This window comes from Rousettus aegyptiacus, unplaced genomic scaffold (genome assembly GCF_014176215.1).
Source record: "Rousettus aegyptiacus isolate mRouAeg1 unplaced genomic scaffold, mRouAeg1.p scaffold_m13_p_13, whole genome shotgun sequence".
Lineage (NCBI taxonomy): Eukaryota > Metazoa > Chordata > Mammalia > Chiroptera > Pteropodidae > Rousettus > Rousettus aegyptiacus.
The window spans coordinates 62035483-62058762 of NW_023416288.1; the positions used below are offsets into that span (position 1 = coordinate 62035483).

Here is a 23280-nt window from a genome sequence, read left to right on the forward strand (position 1 = left end):
ACGTTTGATATAACTATAAGGAAGACTTTATTCAAGGTTATTGCAATAGGGGGCATGTAATAAGCGAGTATAGTTGTTTACAATTCCAAATACAGCAAAGATAAGAGAGTGAAGGGTCAGTGGATGGAAAATTGCTAAAAGGAGACATGGGGGGGGGGGGTGTTCTTGCCTAACTGGCCTACCAGGATTCTTGCTTGCCAATGATTGAGACATCAAAAGTGGAGGATGAGAACTTGATCAGACATCAAGGATTGGGGGGTGCTTACTTAGCAGGATTCTTTGCTAAGACTGGCTTGGACAGGGCCTAGGGACAAGCCCAGTGGGGGAAAAAAAAAGACTCGGAGAAGCCTGTCTAAGATTTGGCCAAGGACAGCCTTTGCTGAGAGCTGTGGGCCTGGGGTCTCTATCAGGACCCTTTTATCCTTCCCACACTGCAATTGAACTTTTATGTTCATCCTGGCCTGGTCCGTCACAAGACTGGGCTCTCCTTCACCACAATAGATTTCAGCTTTGAAATTAGTAACGAGAGGAGAGGAGACCTGAACCTGCAAGAAATGCAAGCTAAAGAATCTAGTACCCAGATTTCTAGGCAGGCTAAAATTCACCTCCCACCCTTTTCTGCCAGGAAAAACCATCAACACGAAGAAAATCTAAACCCCTAATCGAAGTGAATGTCTACAGAGAAATTATATGGAATCTGAGACTTGATGGGGCAACCAGGAAGGAGTACCATTGATTTGGGACCCCACCAGATTTTGTAATGCAGCACACCAGAAATGGAAAAGCAAAGGGAACAATGGAACCAAAGGACACTGCATCTACATGACACCTGGAACTATGTAGTTGCTTAATTAGTATTTACTGAGTAAATGAACATAAAAATCCCTTTCTAACTCTAAAATGATACTGTATTAAGATGAAGAAGCTGACACATGCCACAACATGGACAAAACTCAAAAACGTTTTGCTATGTAAAATAAACCAGTCACAAAAGGACAAATACTACGATTCCATTTATGTGTGGTACCTAGAATGGACAAATTCATAGAGACAGAAAGTAGAGGTTCTCAGGGCTGGAGGGAGGGAAAATGGGGAGTTATTGTTCAAGGGGTACACGGTTTCCATCCAGGATGATGAAATAGTTCTGGACATGGATGGTGGTGATAATCGCCCAGCATTACAAATGTACCGAATGCCACTGAATTGTACACTTAAAAATGGTTAAAATGGTAAATATGTATATCTTACCACAATTTGTTTAAAATATTGGAAGGATTTTGGAGCATTTTACTAAACAATGGATTTTAAAAAAAAAAAAAGATGAAGGGGTACAGCTCAGTGGCTTGCTATGTTTTAAGGCAACAAAAATGTAAGAAATAATCCTCCTAAATAGGAATTAGAAAGAGGAATACTCGCCACCCAATTTTGCTTCAAACTAGAGAGCTTTTAATGGTGTTTGTTGCCCCAGAGCCCTAATACGGGTGATCTCGAACATGCTCCATGATTGTCTTCAAGCCAAGCCAGGTCTCTTCAGCCGTGGGTAAGATCTGCTTGGCAGGCAGGAGGAAGCCATATCGACCGGTGTCTCTCAGTTCAAACGCAAATGAGTATTTGATGCCAGAGTCATAGGCCCAGTCAATGCTTCCTCCACTGGCTTGGTCTAAAGGGCAAATGAGAATAAAGACTGGTTATGCTGCTCCCACTGGCCTCTCAGAGCTACACAATCTCTGTGTTAAGTTCCACTTTTATCAAAGATAAGTTAGGCCCCTATCTGTATGGACCTCGAGAGCAGGGATTGCTTAGTAGGGGGTCAAGCTTATGAAAAAATACAAGATTGATTTGAAAAGCAAAAGGCATCATGTAAATGGACCCTATGCTTAGCATTCCTCTGGTGTTCTTAAGAGATTCTGGCTTTACCTGCTCATTTGGAATCCTGCCTGCTCTCCTAATCGGCATCTTCTACACCTTTAGTAGGCCTACTTCCTTCTTTAGAAGAGTGCTTGGCATAGATATTGTTTTCTCTAGTGGGAAAGGAGGGATTATAAATAGAGGAAAAATTTGATCCCTGCCCAGTACTCATGTGTGATGAGTTCAATCAATAGAGTAATGTGCACCTGTGCCATGTGTGGCTGCTGACATGACAGATGATGAAGCAAGGTGGCATCAACCCACAAAGACTTGGGGCAATCGTGACTCAGGAAGAGCTGACTGATGATGATGAGCTCTAAGGCCCCGCCCAGGGAGAGTAAGTAGAGGTCAAAGGGAGGGGACAGCTGGGGTGGAGATGCAGGAAATCGCCTAGTCCCTGAGAACTGGGTTGACAAAGGGGAAGACCAGGGAGGTTGTACCAGGGAGGAGCAGGGCTAGTGGTTAATGTGGATTAGCACTACGAACTACTCCAGTGACTTGTGTCTTTGCCTTCACTCACAGCAGCTGTAGTAGCACCTTATAAATAACAAATACTGAATGGTTGCTGACTTGAACTGAACCTTTCTGGGTACCAAAATTACTAACTTATGCCTTTGGTGTGGCTACGTGACATAGCCAATCTCACTAATAAGTCCACAGTGGAAGGATTACTGGCTTCAGTAATTGATTGAATCCTGATTCTGCAAACTAGCTGAATGACCTAAGGGATGTCACTTACTTCATTGAGTACCAAATGGTTCATCCATCAAATAGGGATAACAATACTACTTATTCCATAGAAGAGTGAGAATTAAATGGGATACTATAATGTTTATGATTCTAACACTTATTGAGTGCTTGCTTACTAAATGTGTTAGGCACTACACTAAATTGGTTCATTTAATCCCCATTTGGGTACAAGGTAGATACTAATATTATTTCCATTTTGCAGATGAGGAAACTGAAGTTCAGAGACATTAAGTGAAAGAACTAGGATAATGTATTAGAGTAGGCATTCAATAAATATGATGACAACTATCATTATGAATAAATGCTAGGATACTATCAAAAAAGTTGGACCACATTAAGAATCAGAGATATCTGGAGGAGCGTCATCCACCAGAAAACTATCACAGAACATTTACACAGTGCCTTGGAGTTAGTAAACCTTTCATTCCACATTCTACCTTTTGAGCCTCTTGTCAACCCATTTCACAGAGGAAGAAACCAAGGAAGGATAAATGACTTGCCCAAGGTTCCAAATTGACAGACCTACAACTCAAACCCAAGCCCTTGTCCCCAAGGTCTATTTTTTCCCCCTCTCTTAGGAAGAACTCAAGTAACGACTTCTCCTGGACCAAACACCTAATGTGCTGTAGCTCCTCATAGCCCTTTCCAGATGAGAAACTGCCCAGGAGATGTCTCACCCACACCAGAAGTCCAGCCACCTCTTGGGTGGAGTGAAATAGGTGCTCGGCCCAGAGCTGCATACCAGTTTAGGGCAGGAAGCAAAAAGTACTTAATTGGGACTAGTTCCTAGAGGCAGTGTTTATCCAAACTGAAAGGAGGCCAGGATGAAAGATAACAGAGTCAGCTCTCTGCAGAGATGTAGCCAGAACTTGCTTGACCACTAATGGTCAGGTTCCAAAAGATCAGACAGCAAACCCTATACTTGTCTGATATACTTGTCTTTCCTTATTAAAAGCATCTTCATTATCTGTGACCTTACCAAGAAAAACAGACAAAACCTCAGCCTGCCAAGGTCTACTTTACTTGTAAATATCTCAGCTAAGGAAGGTGAAAAACTAGATTCCTCATAGACCGAAACTCCATTTGAGGGTCTCAGGGGCATATGATGACATTCTGAGGACATTTCAAACTCCAGCTTCCACTTAGAGACTGCCAACCAGGGAAAACATGCATTCTTCAGCCTTAAGTGGCCATGATGACCTTCCTCCCCAATGCCGCCACTCAGAAGGCCTCCTCCCTGGGTGTTCCCCCACTAACGGGAGGGACAATCCCACATGCAATATGGTGAAAAGATCTGGGCGACTGTAAATTCAGTCTTCCCAGAGAATAACCTAAAACACATGTGACAAGAACTCCAAAGCTGTTCACTCCATTTGACCTGGTAACCCTGCCCTGGAAGTCGAAACCAAAGAGATCCGAAAGAAAACGGGGTTTGTACCAGTATGTTCAGAACGGCGCTATTTAGAAAAAAGCTCATGGGTGGACCTCGAGATAATCATGCTAAGCAAAATAAGCCAGACAGAAAAAAAACCGAAAATCACATGATATCACTCATATGTGGAATATAAACCTAAAGGCAACAAATGAACTGGACAAGCAAACAGAGACTCATGAACATGGACAATAGACTAGTGGTTACCAGAGGGTACAAGGGAGGAAGGAGGGGGCAGGTTGATGGGGTAAAGGGGGCCAAATATGTGGTGACAGAAAGAAATCTAACTATGGGAGGTGAACACACAGTGTAAATATATATATTCCTCACTGTTGAAGTGTACAGCTGAAACTTATTAGATTTTGTTAACTAATGTCACCATAAAAATAATTAACTTTTGTAAAAAGAGAAAAAAGTTTAAACAATCCAAAGGCCCAATAACTGGCATATAGCACTATAATAGAGTGACAAATATCTAGAGTGGAAAAATATAAAGCTATACAGGAAATAATGTTAACCGGAAAAAGCTGGACTTGAAGTAGAACACAGACACTGGTCACCATTTGTGGATGAAAAAGAGGTTCTACGGAAAGTCACCTCGCAGGGTGACCCAATCATAAATTCCTAACTGGGCAGGTCTGGATGGGTAGTCAAGCCCCAGGCATGAAACTTCTTTAGCAAAAGCTTCCTCTTCGCCTTAAGCGAGTCCTGTCCATTGTGTCTGTGCATCTAGGTTAACATGCCTTTGAGCTGCCCCCTTTCAGACTCCTCCTTCTAAAGTATGACCACCCTCAAAAGAGCACATAATCTTAATTATTTTGTAATCCATCTCCAGCCTTGCCTTCTCTCACCTTCATGTAATCTTCCATATCTTAAATACATAAAAGAAACGGCACACTGTTACTGTCTGAAGCATTTTCTCCAGTCTGTTGGTCTCTTGCCTCTATGCATATTGTTTGGCATAAATAAATTATTATAAAAATTCTCAACAGGTTTGGACATTCCTATATTGACAAACTAGATAAATATATTACTGTTTGTTAAAAAAATCATTAATGAAAGTAAAACTGATAATAAAATAGGACAGTTATTGGATTCTTTTGTTCTATGACATTTTAAAAATATATCATAATAGAAAACAAAAAAAATCATAATCTGGAAAAAAGAACTTTCAGGATCTGAAATAGTACCAGATCGGTAGTTTCTAGATTTCTATTAAGTATTCTACATATGAGTAAATTATTACTTCTCTGCTCGCCACAACTCCATTAAAGAGAAAATCACAGGCCCAAAATGGCATCACTTGTGCTAAAAGCCCATGATTCCAAACCTAGATTTAATACCAAACCTGACTGCAGTTTCAGCCTCTCCCAGGCGTGGCATTTTAAACGAATCAGTGTGGAGTTTCCTGATCCACACTAGTGAGGTCATCTGCCTGAGAAGACCCCCAGCCTTCCCTGAAAAAAATGTGTCCTCGCCTGGGGTAACCCACTCTTTACTTCCTAGTTCCACCCATTTTCTGCCTATAAAAAACTTCCAATTTGTATAACCCCCAGAGCTAGTTGCTCGATGGAATGCTGCCCAATTCATGAATTGTTTAAAAAAGCCAATTAGATCTTCGAATTTACTTGGTTGAATTTTGTTTTTTAACAATTCCCATTAAAAAAAACCCAGACTCAAGAGTGCGCATTCCCTCAGATTCCTGCCAGCACCCTCACACAGATGTGCCTACGTCTCTGCCCCCAGCATGTCTGCAGATGGTTCGCCTGCTTGTTCAAGCCCAGTCTGCCAACTTCTGCTCGCCCCCTTCTTGGGTTTCTTCTCTGGAGCAATACTACATCTGGTCATTTCTTGTCTCTCCTGTATCTTTCACCTCTCCCTCTCTTAATCCTTTCCCACAGCCAGTATATACGTCTTTTGTCTTAAAAAAATAAAATATAAAAAAAATAAAACCGAAATCCTCTGTTCTCTCTCCTCATCTAGGCTCCTCTGAAGTGTGGTCTACTCACCAGGGTCCCCTAGGCCCCATCCCTCTACTCCTCCAGCAACTCTTGCCACTCTTCTGGGATTGCTCTGGTTAAAGTCACTGATAATAAGTTCGTGTAAGGGTTCAGAACGAGTTACCTCAAGATGTGCCTCTGTGGTATGTAAATTGTTCTGAGCTAAAGGCAACCAAGACCCTGCAGGCTCAAGAGAAATTTCGGCCCTCCCTGATTAACTACCTAGAAGAATCTGATTTAGGGACATTGTCCATAATAAGAGATTATCAGAGATAACCATTTTTTGACCTCTAATTACAGAACATCTGCTCTTTTTATCATCCTGCAATCACCCTCTCTCCCCTCTGAAGCCCCAAGGTGATCTTTAGCTCAAAATGTCACATATATCTCAGTTTTCCTTTCTGCCAAAAATGTGGGGTCTCTGACTCATGTATGTGGGGTTCCCATACATATGTATGTAATTAAATCTGGTCATTTTCTCTTGTCGATCTATCTCATGTCTATTTATTAGACCAGCTGAAAAAACCTGGAGGATAGAAAAATTTCTTCCACCCCACACTAGTGTTAAAAGGAAGAGCCACATGCCCAAAATGGCATCACTTGTGCTAAAAGCCCACGATACCAAACCCAGATTTAATACCTAACTTAATTGCCCAAAGTCTGTAGAACATCTCCATTTGAAAACCTCAAAATTTCCGGAACAGAACTCCTTATCTTTCCAACCTCACCCACTTCACCTTCCTAGATGTCTCCCTCAGTTAATGGCACTGTTCAATGTCCTTCAGTGAAAAACTCTTCACATCCAGTAAATGGCAAAAGGTTTTTGCTTTTACCTCCCAAATGTCCCCCTTCCCTTCCATCTTTATTGGCACTGCTTTAATGCTGGCCACCATCTCTCCCTTAAAGTCTTCCCATTCTTGCTACGGGATGTTCCTACTTACGGTCCATTATTGCTCCACCCTCCACATTGAGACTAACATGTTTTATCTAAAACACAATGCCCTGACGCACTCACTGCTGAAAACCCTCCAATGGTTTCCAGAATCCTTGAGTTAAGGCCTAAACTCCTTAACATGGATGGCACACAAAAACCTGAACCTCCCCAAATCCCCTTCTTTCCACTTTCATTCCAGCAGTCCCAAACCTCCTTGTAGTTCACAGAGCCCACCACAAAGATTCATACTTCTGTGCCTTTGCATGTGCTGCAAAGAGCCAGAATGTACCATTCCCTTTCCCCTTCTGTAGCTATCTGGCGAGCAGCCTTCAAAATCCCGCCCTCTTCCTATATGAAGATTTTCCTCACTCTGCCACTGTCAAATCCTTCCAACCTTCAACAACTTTTGTAGCATTTTTAGTCTTCTATTGCAAATATCATACTAGAGTTCATTGACTTCCTGTTCATTTCCCACATGAAACAGTGAATTCTCTGTGGGTTCATTATGTCTCTAGCACTTGACATATTAATTAGCACATAGTAGATGCTGAATAAAAGTATGCTGCCTCCAAGAGGCATTTGTTTCCAAAGGATCCATGCGCATGGGAGTGCTAGGGAACTCCTGGGCATTCAACGGTGGGGTCCTGAGTTTCTGGCTGTGTCCATAAGGAACTGGGGGGATTGCTCTGGGGGACGCAGAATCTGCATGAAGTGCATTAGGATTTCCCATAGCACTGCAGTTGTTTCCTGTTTTTATTCCAATCTGCCGTGGGAGAGGGGAGTTTCAGGAAATCTGAGTGCAGGCTCTCCAGCTTTATTCCTGATATTGTCCTCTTCTTTGGCTTCCCAAACTCTGCATGGGCAAATGGCTGCAACAGAGTCTATCCACTGAGCCGCCTGGGTCCTTTTAAAAAGTCACTCCTATTCTGTCCCCACACACAGTACGTGGGATTACTCAGGGTGTGAGACCCTCTTAGCCAACAAAAGCATAATTTAGAACCAGGTCTTGATAAAGGCCCATTTTCAGGGAGAGATTCCACATGATGAAGGTGAGCTGTAAGGACTGGGACGAGTGGGGCAGAGACCACACAACTCCAATATGTAGAAAGTCCTTTGTTCTAGATGTCGCATAGTAAATATCTTATGGAGGAGACCTAGCCTTACTGAGGAAAACCGGTAAGGCTGGGTTTCATGCAGGAAGGCCTATCTATTTCACATCAGGGCATTTAAAGGCTTTGGCCCAAAACCACAGGGTTTTTTGCTATCCTTAGTGGTTTATTGGTAAAAACATGTTCGATACTTACAGATGACTGAGCAGATAGGTCCCACTTTGTACTTGGTACCGTGTAGGCTTGTCAGAGATTGGGAAGCCTCTTGGGCCACTTCATTCTAGAGTGAGGGAACCAAAGAAAGGTGGATAAGTAACGTTTGTCTCTTGGAAGAACAGATGTCCCACAGCAGAATGTGAAATGGGACAGTCTGATTAACTGGACGCTCCGATTAACTGAGGCTTAAGCGCAACGCCCTTTTTGCTGCAAACATTTTCACTAAGAAGCAAGCACAAGTTCACTTTTGTTGGCTTTGAAAGGACAACACGAACACGCTCGTTGCTTATTTGATCCAGGTGTTTGCATTAATAATGACCCAGGGTCATTATTTTGTCACTAGCTCTCCTTGTTCAGGGTTGTGGATGGAAATAGGGTGGGAGTAAGGGGTTCAACAGAATGTGTACTGACCCCAGGATGTACCTAGGAAGTTAACTTTTTTTTTTTGCTAGATCCTTACATTGGCTTATTTCCCTATAATTGTCTCTTTTTCCAAGAAGTAGAGCTCAGCAAAATATTTTCCATTATTTGAGGGTTCCAATTTTGACCAATTGAGGCTTTACTATTCTTGCTAGGAATAAATGTAAGGTTCTGAACTTGGGTCCAGGAAAACAACTACCAGATGGGGGAAACCTGGCTCGGCAGAATCCTCTGAGCCTAGGGGTTTCAGCTGTCAATAAGCCCAACATTAGTCAATGGTACATTCCCACTGCCGAAAACCTGTGACCCTCAACTGCATAAGCAGAAGTGTGCAATCTGCACAAAGGCAGTTATGGTCACACTGCCACGTTGGTTAACCCCCAGCACAAGTCTTACACTCACTTCTGGGAGCTGCTCTTGAAGAACGCAGACAAACCAACGCATGTGCAGAAAATAGTGACCTGCGGGTCTGGAAACTTGGAACCACATTGTGAGTGCTTGAAAGAATTGGGGGTATTTAGTAGAGATAAGGAAAAACCTAGGAGAAGCAGGTTCCTGGTCTTCAAGTAATTAATGGATTTGCCTCTCAAAAGGAAACAAACTTGCTCCATGGAGCCTAATGATACATCAGGGCTGGTAGGGGGAAACCATAAGGAGGTGGTATTGCCTCTCTGTTAAGGAAGAATGCAGATAATCAAATATGCCCCAACGAGGAACAGTCTCCTTTGAAAGCAGAAAGCCATCCAACCATAGGCTGAACGACTATCTGGCAGAGTTTTGACCACCAGTTTTGGAAATTTTAAGACGATCTAGGTCTAGTAAAAGTATCTTTTAGGTTCTTTTCAAACCTGACATTCTTTTGCCCCCCAATTCGACTTTGAGTGGTAATACTCACCATCGAAACCTTGATAACTGTCCTATAGTGCTAAAATCAAACTGATGAGATGTAAGATACACCTGAACTGGAACAATCTATTTTATTTCTGCCAAGAGCTGTTGACAATAATCTATTTGAAAGTAAACTGACCAAAAGGCCCCATCTCAGGGCTTATCTCTACATACAAATTTCAAAAACCAAGCCTAACAACCAAATTGGAAATATTTGCACATTCTCTTTAGCTGGGGATAGTTCTTGCTCAGATGTCAGCAGCCCTGTAACATGTCACCATCTGACTTAAGGCTCCCATCAGTTTACTTATTCCTGAAACAGGAAAGATAATGGAAGATACCAAGTTAGGGAAGTGAGTGCTTTACACCCAACATCATACACCTGTGCAACATGATGTCAGGTCATAGAGTCAAAGGCACCAGGAAGGTCTTAGGCAAGTAGCTGGGAGACAACATTTCTTAGCATAGAGCTTCTGACTACAGATCCAAGACCCTCAGGTTCAAATCCAAACGGTTATTTCCTAAGTAACAAAAAGCACATCCTGAGAGCTTATGTTCAAATCAGGGTCCTACTTGTCTAGATTAAGGCAATAATAATTTCATGAATTCTACTTCCCAAAGAAACTTAATTCAGGAAAGTCTCCATCACAATCGTGTCAGTGGTTAGACGTATTATATCTTATGCATCTATATAACCTATATAGTACAGGTCCATCTCAGTACCTAACTTTATAACTGAGACTTACTTGCCCACACAATTGATGTTTGTAGCTGAGCTGAAATGAAGTTTCAGAAACTCACCAGCTCATCAAAGTCATCTGACTTGGTACATTTATACCCGTAGGGGAACATCAGCAGCTGGGAATAGCTGTGGAGGGTAATGAAAGCCTTGACTTTTCCATGACTCTTGATGAAGTTCACTATGGATTTTACTTCAACTTCAGAGTTGGCACTGGGTCCATGGTATGAATCAGAGCAAGGGTTGCTGCTGGCTCCAGGTCCTGACGGGATACAGAAGGCAGCCAGTGAGAACAGCGAGCTTTAAGGAGACACTATATGGAGGCGGATACCACGCATCACCAAGTTCCAGCTCTGGAAATCAGAGCAAGGCTGTCACTGTGTTTAGAGCGAGTCACTACCCAAAGGCAGAGTCAGGAAGCCTAACTGAAGTGATTCTGGACCTCTCTCTTCTTTAAAAATATGGCTCCTCTTTATGGCAGAAAGAGCTATCAAATTAGATCATCTCCTCTCTGTGGGAGTTGTTGGAAGAAAAGCAAGATTTAATATTATAGATGGAATTCCTGCATTGGGTGGGAGTTGAGCAAGCTCACTTTCTGGGATTTCTTCCAATTCTTAGAGTCCAAGAGTAGAAGATTCTATGCATCTGTATGTCTAAGTCACAAAGCTACAAATGCAAGGAACCTCTGACACCCTTTCTTACAGTGAGGAAAATACAACTACATTCGACAACAAGGCCACCTTTGGCCTTGATTTTTTCAGCAACTGGAGTTACTCATGACCACTGAAGTGGGTCCACTGTGGCCTGGCAAGGGCCCTGAATGCTAGAGAAACTCTGATGGGATGGGTAGGGGCTTGGACTCCTCAGGGCCTCTAAGTGATATGGACAAAGGATAAATACAACCTGTCACCTTATTTTAGAATTATTTTATAAGAACAACATTTCAGGGCGGGGGGGGGGGAAATTGACATTGAATTGCTGGGCATTGTTCAATATTTTGGATCTGATGCTTTGATTTTTTTTTTCTCGACACTAAAAAAAAAAAAAAAACTATTGTAAAAGCAATGAATGAAGTTGCCACTCATCCATATCCTGTCACAATTCCCTAGTGTGTTCTTTCTTGGTTCAATGAATCTCATTAATTTATTTGTCTTACAAATATTTAGTGATTGCCTTCTATGTCCCAGACACGGTGTTAGGAATACTACAGTGAAAAAGATAGTTTCTTATCTCACTGCTATCATATCTAGTAAGGAAAAAACAAACAAATTTCCCTTCTGTGATTAGAGAACAATAAGGAGTTTTATCTGACAGTCAAAAGCATGAAGGAGCCCCCCCAACCAGCCTGCCACTGAGCAAGTCAACAAAGCCAGAGCAGCAAGCTAATATTTTCCCTTTGAATCTATTTTGAAAATCAATTTCTTAATCCTATTTGTACTTCTTCAGTTTTCTTTCTCGAAGCATCCATAGATGATGTAATGCTTCTCCTTTGAATAGATGCTAACCCCCTCTGGTGGTTGGTTCGGGGCTTCCGGAGGCCTCCCGCCATTGCGCAAAGCCTCACTCTGAGAGCTCAGAAGCCGAGGTGGGCTACAGCTTGTGGGAAAACCAAGATGTGAGACAAAATATATTAAATGCTGCTCAGAGCTCTGTGACAGCACTGCGCGCCTGTGAAGGGAACTTAGTTAAGTGTTTTTCAAATAGGTTTTTAAATGGCTCGAATCCTGAATGGGCTTAGCGGGCTGACAGCACTCCAGAGCCACGCAAAATAGCTAATTGGCCAGACGTCTGACCAGCCCTGGGGCAAGTCCCTGCGCTCACCTCCAAAACCTGCGTCCCAGTTCCGGTTAGGATCGACACCAACACAGAATCCTCCAGATACCTTGGACCGGGTCTTCCGCCACATACGATTCTTTAAAAGAGAATATGGGGGGCGGGGAGCCGGTCATTGAGCCTGATGAGGTCCCTTTAGAATTCTGTTAATTTCCCTCGCTCCCTCCCCAAGGCCCCTCTGGAGCTACACTAATTTCCCTTGCCACAGAGGTGTCAAATAGTCCTCGTATGCAGTTCTGCCTGGAACTTCTCGCATCACCAGTGAGTAGATATTCCTTCATCTCAAATCAATACTGCCAAACCATATTCATAGAACATCAGTTCTATTACATGTTAACAACCAAAAAAAAAGTGGGGGAGAGCACAAGGGTTCTGTAATAGAATATTTTGGGGGAAATACAAAGCTAAATTGGCTAATTTACTTCAGAACTTCTAAAGGTTTTTAATGCTTTAATATTTTTATGAAGCTCCAAGAGAGGGATACAGTGCAAAGTATTTCCTAAACTTCAGTGTGGAAACTTTATTCATAGGGTATCTCATGAGTACTATTATTTGTACGAGTTCCTTTTGAACACACACTGAAAAATGCTATCTAGTCAGATCTCTCCAAAAATAAACTCGAAGCTCTGATTCATTTTGAACATACATGGGGTCACGGTTGCCACAATGGTGTTTTGTAATGAGATTTTTAAAGGAAGAAAAGAACTACATAACTCCTTTTAGTAATACTCAGAGGATTTCTTCTACAGAGTTAAAGTAAAATGTTAGATGCATTGTACTGCCTACCTAAATCCTGCCGCAAATCTAATTGTCAGCAGGTAACATCCGCCTCTTCTTTTCTATCAATCCTGCCACAAAAACACAGAGATAATTGGAACAAATCTCCTAGGTGACTCACACTGAACACTAAGTCTAATAGCCCAGCCTAACAACTGAAATGGGCTCTGACGCAAGCAATATGTGAAGACACCGTGTGTTGGAATAAGAAGTGATTATAAACTCTACTATTTGCCTCAATTCAGAGCCACTACTGAGAGATTACTCATTCTGTTTCAGGTAAATCAAGAACAGAAGGATTACTTTTATTTATTTTTGAAGTTCTTACACATCTCCCTAGATTCTTGTTTGAAGAGAAAAAGCCCGGGCTTACTTTGGTTTGTGAGTACACATATCCATCAGGGTTTGTGACGGGCAGCAAGAAGATATCCATTGTGTCCAAAATGGAAGTGATGGATGGATCATTTCCATAATCAGAGGCAATCTGAGCAGAGACAACATATATGTCAATCTCACACCTTCCCTTTCCCAGAGAACACAGGATAGAATATTAAGGCGATGTGTTTTTTCCAAACACGAACTAGCTATCATTGCTGATCAACGGCTCTTCCAGGACTATAGTCCAATCTCCTGCAGTATTAGTATGTTTCATATGCCAGTGTCTATACATTTATTTCTGGTCAGAATTATTTACTTATTTGAAATAAAAGTCAGCTATCACTTATCCATTCTCCCTCAAAAGCAGAATTCTTCCTATTAATTCTGGTGAAGCATTTTGCAATGGTTGGCAACGGTGTATGTGGCTTATAGGGATCTATGAACCAAAGAAATTTTTGCCGTTTACCTTAATGACCACACAAGGTAGCTTTCCAAAACAACTCACGACCAACATTAACTTAAATATACAGAGACTTTTCTGAAGATACAGAGAACCAGTTAAATTCCTCTTGGGGAATTAAATTTCTACTTGCCGTCAATTGCAGTAGAGTTGAAGTTTTTGCTGGATTAAAATTTATTCATTTCCTGTGCTCAGCCATCCTAAGGCATTATTATTCAACTGTTAAATATCCATTTCATAATACCCTAAAGGTAACCGCATTTTAATTGAAGGGAAAATGTATCAGTCAGTATGCATGTGGTTGCACATGCTTGAATGATCTGATGTGGATTGATTTCCTTTGCTCATGAATTAACATTCTAATTTATAGCGTGTCATTTTTGAATCACTTAAGAATTACCAGATGAGGTCACACCCAGGCTGGTGCCCTGACTCTAATTCCAATGAACATGTGGAAGAGGGGTATCGCTGCACCCTAACTTCAAAATCAGATTTGGAAATTTTTCAGAACCACCAAAAACCCTTAACTAATTCCAGTTTGGCTCTGTAGGTCAGAGTAAACTCTCTTAGCACCTGTTTATTTTCCATCTGAGCCCCTTTTGTGATTTTATAGATTTCCGGCACATTGTGCTTCAGCCCTGAGAATTCAAGGCAGCAAAACATTTTTCTCTAGTCTGTTTTTATGCTGAAATCTGACTCCCGCAGTCCTTCCTTGCTACCCTCTCAATCTCTTCTAGCTCGCTCTTTCTTTTAACAGAACACACAGTGGCTCGCCAGAGAGAGTGCCAGGGTACTGGGTGGGACAATACCAAAAAAGATTGAATACATCTGTATCCTGCCTGTGTAACAAGAGGAGGGCTTGGGCTGGAAGCAGTCAGCCGTTAGGACCACAGGGACTGTTGTGAGGCTAGCTGGGGTCTGATATTAGAAAGACAAAGTAATTGCTTAATTTTAGGCAAAACGACCTTATTTGCCGTCCACAATGCAGTAGCTTGTGTAACCCACTCTCGAGCATGGATCCCGGCATCTAGCCAAATGGCCGGCTTGTCTCCTCCGGTGCTGAACTGCAAAAGAAGCGTGAAAATGTGAACGCTCTACCGCTGCAGGTTTCCAGTCTCCTCTCTTTTCCCTGGGGCCTTGTCTGTCCCTCTTTCTATACTTGATGTGATTGAGAGAGAAGGAAGAGGTGTAGACAGTGAGGCTATCGATTAACTCCTCTCAACGTGATTTTTTTCCGTCCCCGTTTCAATGTAAGCGTAAGTGCAGGCTAACGAGGACGGCATAGACTTTTTCTTCTTCCGTCTGTAAAAAATTGTTGCAGAGAACGCACTAACGTGAAAATATGTTCATCGTATGTTGCAAACTTTAAAAAACAGATTACAGAATATGCCATTTTATTTTTAAAAGGTTAATTTGTGTACACATATATGTATGCAAACATAAAAAGGGAGAGGACGAGAGAAAAGAAATAGATATATAGCAACATGTTAATAGCCTTCATTCCATTGTTGTGGAATTAGGAATATGGGATTTTTTTGGAGGGGTTTGTTTCTCCATTTTCCAATTTTATGCCATGATTGCGTTATTTTTGTAATAAAAATGCTCATGATAACCTTTTGAGTCCTTCACATGAACAGTCGTTTGACTCTGGAGGTCCATTCCAGAGTTTAAATTTTATGATCTAAGTGACTCAGTTTTATTTGGAGCAGTAGCTTTGCCAATTGGATCAGTAAATGGGGAGGAAAAGATTATTTTTGCACCATCAACTTCTATCTCTGTGCAGCACTCTAAACATAGCAGATAAGGTAAATGAGAAATGCAAATCTTTGCTTAAAATTACAGTTCACGGGTTTTGAGAGTTTTAGTTGAAGGTGTTTCGTGCTTTTTCCTCTAGAGCTCAAATGTTAAAAAGCAAGGGAACTTTCAAAAACACATAACATTCTCAACCACGAATCACGGGGGGGAAGAGGGGGAATCCAAGAGGGATGAGAAACTGCGGTTTCCTGGCCCAGATGCAGGAGAAAAGGGCAAGAGGAAATTTTTAAAAAGAAGGTAGTAAATATTAGCAAATGTAGCCCGGTGTCAATAAAGTAGGCAAACCACTCCTCTCAGGCCTGCTTTGAGAAAAACACTCTGGAGAAATCCATCTGTCCCAACGAGTCCGTTGGTTCACAGCCATAACGTTTCCAAATTTAGCAGGGAGTTGTGACACTTTTTTTTTTTCTTAGCAAACTCTTTCTAGGAAATCGGGAAATAATTTTCACTTTTTCAGGGCAAAGTGAAAAAGCTCGAAATTATCAGCACTAAGGCTGTTAGAGGTCACAGGTTAAAGTAAAACCTTAATCTTTTTCAGCGAGCTCCTAAAAAATGCCTGCGTTTCTGGGCATTTGCCTTTGCGATTTAGTCGCCCGTCATTCTTTCGCACACTGCGGGAACCCTTTTTTTAAATGCGTCTCGGGCGAGTACTTGGCGCTTTTTTTTTTTTTTTAATCTCTCGCTTTACAAAAAGAAAAAGGGAAAGAAAGAGAAACAAGGCACAGAACTCCTAGCTTGATTAATTATCGAATACCTCCCCTAGTCCCCCCACCTCACCCCAGGCCCCGCTCCCCCTCCCATAGCCGCCCCTCACCGCGGGCCCCGCAACCCCTCCTATTGGGGCCCCCTCCCCAAACCGCCCCTCACCCCAAGGCGAGCGCCACCTCCCCTAGCCGCCCCTCACCCCGGAGCCCGCGCCCCTTCCCCCCGTCGCCCCTCACCCCGGGGCCCGTGCCCCCTCCCCCCGTCGCCCCTCACCCCGGGGCTCGCGCCGCCCCCAGTCAGCCGCCCCTCATCCCCGCCCCCAGCTGCCCCGCTCCCCTCCCCCAGCGGCCCCTTCCTCAGCCGCCCCTCACCTCGGGCCCCGCATGCCCTCCCCCCGTGGCCCCTCCTCCAGCCGCCCCTCACCCCGGGGCCCGCGCCCCCTCCCCCAGCCGCCCCTCACCCCGGGCCCCGCATCCCCTCCCCCAGCCGCCCCTCACCCCAGGGCCCGCGCCCCCTCCCCCTCCCTCTGTTCCTATTGGCGCGTTCGTCTCTGGTTCCCTGAGAGTTGAATCTATCAAGATGAGAGCATTAATTCACTCCTGCAGACCTGCGTCAATTTGCGCAGGAAAGAGAAAAAGGAAGGGGGTGGAGGTCGTGGGGAGGTGCACACTCAAAACCAGCAAGGACCGGTTGGGGGTCGGCGGGGAGGGGGAGGAGCCGCTCTGCAGGCAGCGCCGGGAGTGACAGGCCGCCTGGGAGGAGCGGGATTCTAGAAGCATCGGGAGGAAAATCCACCGCGGCGACCTGTGTACCTTGAGCACGTTCAGGGGCCGTTTTTCGAAAGAATACCCAATAGTCACTGTGCTCACTAGGCCAGGGTGCTCAGCCACGAGGTTATCCATTTCTTGGGAAATCTGAAATGTTTAACATGAATAAATAAACACATTGGCAAATGAATCATCGGACGTATCCATTAGCGACTTTCCTCTCCCTTACATTCCCCCAGGACAAAGGGGCGAGGTCAGCGCGGCAGATGCCGTAAGATTAGGGACAGTCGAAGCAAAGCTGAAAGATGACTCCCTGGGCGTCTGCAGGGGCCGGGACGAGGGAAGCCATTTTGCGGCAGCGGAGCCGGCTCCTTCCAGCTTTGTCCTCAAGACAAAATGGCACTTCGCTGGCTTCCCTGTGGCTTTCCTCAGCCCAGCTCTGAGGTGGGGCATCCCCAGTCGGGAAGCTGCTCTCCCTCACTAGCGGAAGGACACAAAAGGTAGTGGCGCCAAAAAAAAGAAAAGAAAAGAAAAAAAGTGGGTTTAGAAGCGAGGCAGGCGGTACCAAACGCAGCAAGGCTAGTTCAGGAAAGGGCATTAGGGCGCCTGTCTCAGATGCACTTGTCGCCAGCTACAAGGGGGCCTATTCGCAAGGTTGATGGAAATTCCGTGCAGCTGGGGCACCCAAGCTGTGTCCATTGCTGGGATTGAGACATGTTTGGGCGTGTCTGGAGAGTGAACAGCAGGAACACAGTTCCTCCAGCTGTTGCCAGCATTTGTCCTCCAGGACACAGACACCAATCTCTGAGGCCCACAAAGGAGCGAGCCTCTTGTTTCCCTCGCTCCCTTTTCTCCCTCACTGTTTCGGTCTCCGATCCGTTATCTGAAACCTTTAGGGGCCATACATGTTTCAAATTAAGATCGATCTTTTCTTTCTTTCTTTCTTTCTTTCTTTCTTTCTTTCTTTCTTTCTTTCTTTCTTTCTTTCTTTCTTTCTTTTTCTTTCTTTCTTTCTTTTTTTTTTTTGAACTTTAGGAAGGTAGAAAGTGCTGTATGTTACACATGCGGCATTGCTCTATATTCAAATATATTAATGTGCCTAGCCCTGACACGAATGGGTAGTCAGTTCAGGTCAGATCTGCCCCCAAATGAGCTTAGATTATGCCAGGTTTTGCCACCGAAAAATAAGTGGGGAAATTTTGTTTTCAGAGTTCTTTGCATTTTATGATTCCCGATTTGAGGAATTAGTATCTATCAGATACTTCCTCTCTGGCTCTTTCCTAATTCCCCAACTCTCCCCTTAAAATCCCAAATCCCTAGTGCCTCGTACACTCCCCTCATCTTCCATTCCCCAATCAATTCGTGCAAATAAACCCTTGTGGGCGAAAGGAAAGCTGTCTGTCTCAAAAAGGCAAATGCAGCACTGCTCAAGTGGCCAGGAGGCAGCATGTGACCCAGGTAAAAAGGAAAGGGCATTCTTCACACCAACGAAATTAGGAAAGACAGCAAAGACTACACAAGACTTTACTATTTTAAGACCTGGATGCTTTGGGCAGAGACCCCACCCTTGGCTGGAAGTCAGAGGTGCCAAGGTGTTCCCTGATTCTATCGTCAGTTACAGCCATGAAGCATACTTCTCAAATGGCTTTGTGAGCAGCACGGGTCAGAAATCGGCAAGGGGGCCCTGAGCAGAGAGCACGAGCATGGGAAGCTGTTTGTATGCTCACCTAAGACACTCCTAGACCTTTCTGAAATAATGGGATGGCTGCTGGGATGGGCAGGTGGGCTTTAGGTCCTGACTTAAGGTAGTGACACTAACACTGGCTATGAAATCCTAGGGAAACTTGCAGAAAGAAGTTAGGAAATATGAGAATAATTTCCATTAAATCACCACATGAATATATAGGTCTTGTCACCTGAGAAGAGAATGGTCCATTTCTCTGATGTTCAATTTGAGACACCTACCTCTTCCAAGGTATGATAAGCCGCAAAGTCGAAGTTACCATTCCGTTCTCTTTTTTGATTAAATACCATTTCTTCATTCTCTTTGTCCAATAGAACCTAAGATAAACCAGTCATACCTATGATTAGTTTATAGCAATGCATTTTAACCTACAATTGTGAAGGAAATGGTGACACTCATGTCCCCAGTCCCGAGCATTCCTCTTCTTGTGCTACAGGCTTTGAGGTCATGCTTTTCGCTTATTCTGGCGGCACTCTGAAAGTGGACAGGGCGTTAATGGGACTTCCAGCCAGCCAGATCCTGCAAATAGAGGATGACAGTCCCATGGTTGTCCTGTGGCTCGTTCTACCAATCTGGGAATCCAGGGTGTATAGATGTGAACAAAACCAACTCTGTGTCCTACATTTCATTTCATTTTTAAATTTCATTCTGTGACTTTGACCAACTTCATAGCCTTTAGCAAGCATATCGAAGCTTTCTAGTTAACTATTGGTGTTCCTTAAAATGAAGCACTAAATATTTTTGTTAGCAACATCTGGAATGGCATGACAACCCAGATAAATATCAAAATAGTAATAGTATTGATTATAAACAGTCGTCTTGTCACAAGACCACCAGGAAGTATGGCCCCTGGAACTACTGCGCTCTTTGTCCCTTTGTCTTGCCAATCATTAGGACCCAAATCATACTATAGGAAAAGGTACTGTAACAGCGGTCTGATACAACTTTGCTTAAAACTGCTGGGCCATCTGTCTGCTCTGGCCCTGAAGTAAACTACCCTATAATAAATTCTGTTTTAGTTTTTGGAGTTGCCTCCTTTGTCTTTCGGTCCGAAGGTGCCTTCTCATTATGGTGGCCATTACACCTTTGCTCCACTGTCAGACACAGGGCCTAAGGTAACCTCCAATTCAAAACTCGATGAATAACACCTTACTTTTACCTGCCTTGACTGACGCCCATCAGTTTGCATTTTATATTTCATGCTGGAGACTCTTTTGCCCTTTCCCTTAAATTCTTTATTACCATTTCCTATTTGCGTCAAATACAAAAGAGAGAGAGAGAGAGAGAGAGAGAGAGAGAATGTCTCCCCAGGTGGCCTAAACAGCAGGTAGGCCATAGTGGAACCCACGGGGCCCTTCCTTGGCAGAGGGTACCCAAGAATAAAACATGATAGCCCTTCAGTTCATGTGGACCAGCAGGCCTCTGGAAGGGTGGTCTGTGGGGGTAATTACCTGAACATCTTCAATCATGATGGAATAAGCAATGTCCTGGGACTCCAAGAAAACTTTGACTTCCTGGACATTGACAAAGGGAACTCGGACGTGGGCTGTCTCCCCTGGGATGGTGGGTGACTTCCAGAAATCAAGCTGAAAGGGATAAAAGGCTAAAGCAATGAGTGTGCCCCACGGAAATGGACAGCTCAGCACTGATAGATTTCAAGAAATCAATTCGTATCTATTTTATCTCGAGCCCACAAGTCTGGAATCATTGTGTAATCACTACGGTATTGTAAAAAGGGTTTTTAAATAGCCAAGCATTGGCATATGTGTTATAACCTCCCCCGTGGTCAGATATTAAAACTGGCAGAAGGAAAAGATTATTTAAAACTATGGCAGTTTTTTTTTTTTAACAGTTGACATTCAAGCGATCCAATTCATTTCATAACAGAATATTAATACTATAAATTCTTTTAGGAGGGAAATAATGCATTAAAGTTGTGCGAATTATTTTCAAAGTAACTTCAATCTCTCTTTTCATTCTTACAATAAACCCGTGAGATAGAATGGTTTATTTATCCTCATTATACTGAGTGGAAAAATGAGACACAGGAAACATAGGTGACTCGCCCAAGTCACATAGCTGAGACAAGAGCCCAGACTTTCTGTATCCCGGCCCCATGAGTTAGCATTCCATACGCTGTCAGAGAAGACGAGATACAGTCCAAAGCATGAGATCTCAGTCATCACATCTAACTGCAGAGTAGTCTCTGGCAGACAGAAACCTCTGTAGGACAGATACCTGAAGATGTTCTTCAGCCTCCAGTTCCACCAGATTTTTTACTTGTTCTTCATTCCTTGGTATGATCTCAAGAACTTGGTCTCTAGAGAATATTAACCACAATCATGACCTTAAAAGCAAAGCCTGGACATTGTTTCCTGTTGCTTTCTGCTCTTGTTAGTCTCCACATGCCAAGGGGTTAATGCAGCAGTCAATAATAATCTCTTTGACGATCAAGAAACTAATAAATAGTACACTGACCCACATCCCCAGAACGAGGAGTTGATAGAATGGCTTTACTTCCCCCAAGGGTATGTTATCTAAATACTAATTAAGAGGTGTACCTGCTCCTAACAGGAAGCATGCCATTTAAGTTACCTTTCCTTAGCTAATGATTATACTCAAATAACATCTGCTGCTCATAAAGCATTGGCTTTTAAAATTTGTCTGTTCTTGTTTTTCAGGAATAAGTTTTTTAAAACTGGAATAATTAGTTTGGTGCTTGTAAGAGGAATTAAATTTGCATCTGGGTAGACCTAGGGTATTTTTTTTTTGCTGTTGCCAACTGAAATGTATCAGAGTTCCACCTCCAAACCCCATTTACGTAGCCCAAGCTTGGGGTATGCCTAGGAACAATTGAGACCCCGAAAAATTATGGTATGCCTCTCTCTCATGCACACATACACATAATGAAGAATAAAGGGTATCAAGGACAGCTTGGCAGGAAAGAGAAATTGCAAAAACTAAGCAACCGCCTATCCTTAGAAAAAAGGTAGGATAGTAGAGCTGGATTCTTACAACCCTTCCCCGGTGAAAAAATGTTTCTCTTTTATTCCTTTCTCCAAGTAGACTGACTTCCTGTGTCCCTTCCCTTCCCATTTGTGCAGTAGGGAATGGATTGGTAAAAAGAGCCATATAACAGGGATGAGAATTCAGGTCTTCTGAAACCAAATGCCATGCAATTTCCAATAAACTCTAGTGGAATACATAAGTGGTAGAATGGGATCTTCGAGACTCTCCTGCCTTCAAGTATCCACCTGCGACAGATGGCCTGAAAATTTTTCCATTTGAGTCTCATTCCTTTTGGTTATTGCATAGACTCCCAGGAGTCCTCCTTTAAAATGGAAAGGCACTGGGAAAAGTAATGCATTAGGCTAATATTTCTTGGTATGTGTGCTAAAGAATAGTAGCCCTATGAGTTGCTCAGCAAAAAAAAAAAAAAGTGGAGAGTAGTGCGATAATGAACAATACTGGGTAGATGCAGCACCCGGATCCCCTGTTATAGATTTACAATGCACACTAATTTAGTAAAAGTACCTAGAAATCCTATAGTTTATTTAACTCTCTGAATCCTAGATTTATTTGAATATCCAATTTGGGGCCAAATTTATTTGACCACTTCGTTATTTCCCTGAAACACTCTTTAAGAAATGCTGCCTAAAGCTCTTTATAGAATCTCAGAATCAAAGTGTTTTGAAGCGAAGATGAATCCTACAAAGCCATGAGAATTGGATTTGGGCTGAAATATGCAGCGCTGGTCCTCCCAGTTCATCAGATTCCACTGCAGGGTACTAGATCTAAAGATGGGGAGGCCGAGAAGATGAAGCCCAGAAAGGTAGGAAGGAGGTGGTGGGGGGGGGGTAACTCATCACTTACTGAGATGGTGCTGAGACAAATGGCCAAACTGCTTTATTTCTACATCCCTACGTTCTGATCATCAGAGGGGAAAGTGAGTAAAGACCGAGAGAAATAGAGTATATGTGTTGTTTTCATTATTTTTCTTTAAATGTCATTCATCTCTTTTTTTGATCACTCCTATTACTTCCACCATGCCCTCTCTAAATCTAAGAGAATTCTGAAAATGCTGAACACTCACACCCTTTATTCTTCCATAATCCAGTGAGAGACTCTGAATCACGTAAGCAAAATTCAAACAGGCATCAAGAGTAACTTACCCCACAAATGTTACTCGACAGTAGATATGCCCCAAAAGGGAACCAAAAAACAGGATCAACTTCATGGTCCAGGGTCTTCCCCAGAGTCTAGAATTCAGTGTCATTCTCGAACTTTATTTATAGGGACCACAGCTAAGGCTGAGATGTCAGCAGTCTAAGAACTCAAGTGAATTCCCACATGGTAAAATTCCCACCTGCAGGTCAAGTTCTCAAGGTTGTAGACATCCACCTGT

The 23280-nt window shown here is 43.1% G+C and overlaps 1 protein-coding gene across 1 annotated transcript; it reads right to left on the bottom strand.

Annotated features, from left to right (window-relative positions):
- Nucleotides 1-1423: 1423 nt before the first annotated feature.
- CPA2 (carboxypeptidase A2) lies at nucleotides 1424-23184 on the bottom strand. The gene is made up of 11 exons (XM_016148721.2): nucleotides 23048-23184; nucleotides 21114-21195; nucleotides 20327-20461; nucleotides 19097-19192; nucleotides 17177-17278; nucleotides 14810-14908; nucleotides 13380-13490; nucleotides 12218-12308; nucleotides 10459-10658; nucleotides 8329-8413; nucleotides 1424-1660 (listed from the first exon to the last, which is right to left on the bottom strand). The coding sequence occupies exons 1-11, from the start codon at nucleotides 23149-23151 to the stop codon at nucleotides 1473-1475; spliced, it is 1293 nt and encodes a 430-aa protein (XP_016004207.1). The 5' UTR covers nucleotides 23152-23184; the 3' UTR covers nucleotides 1424-1472.
- Nucleotides 23185-23280: the final 96 nt, after the last annotated feature.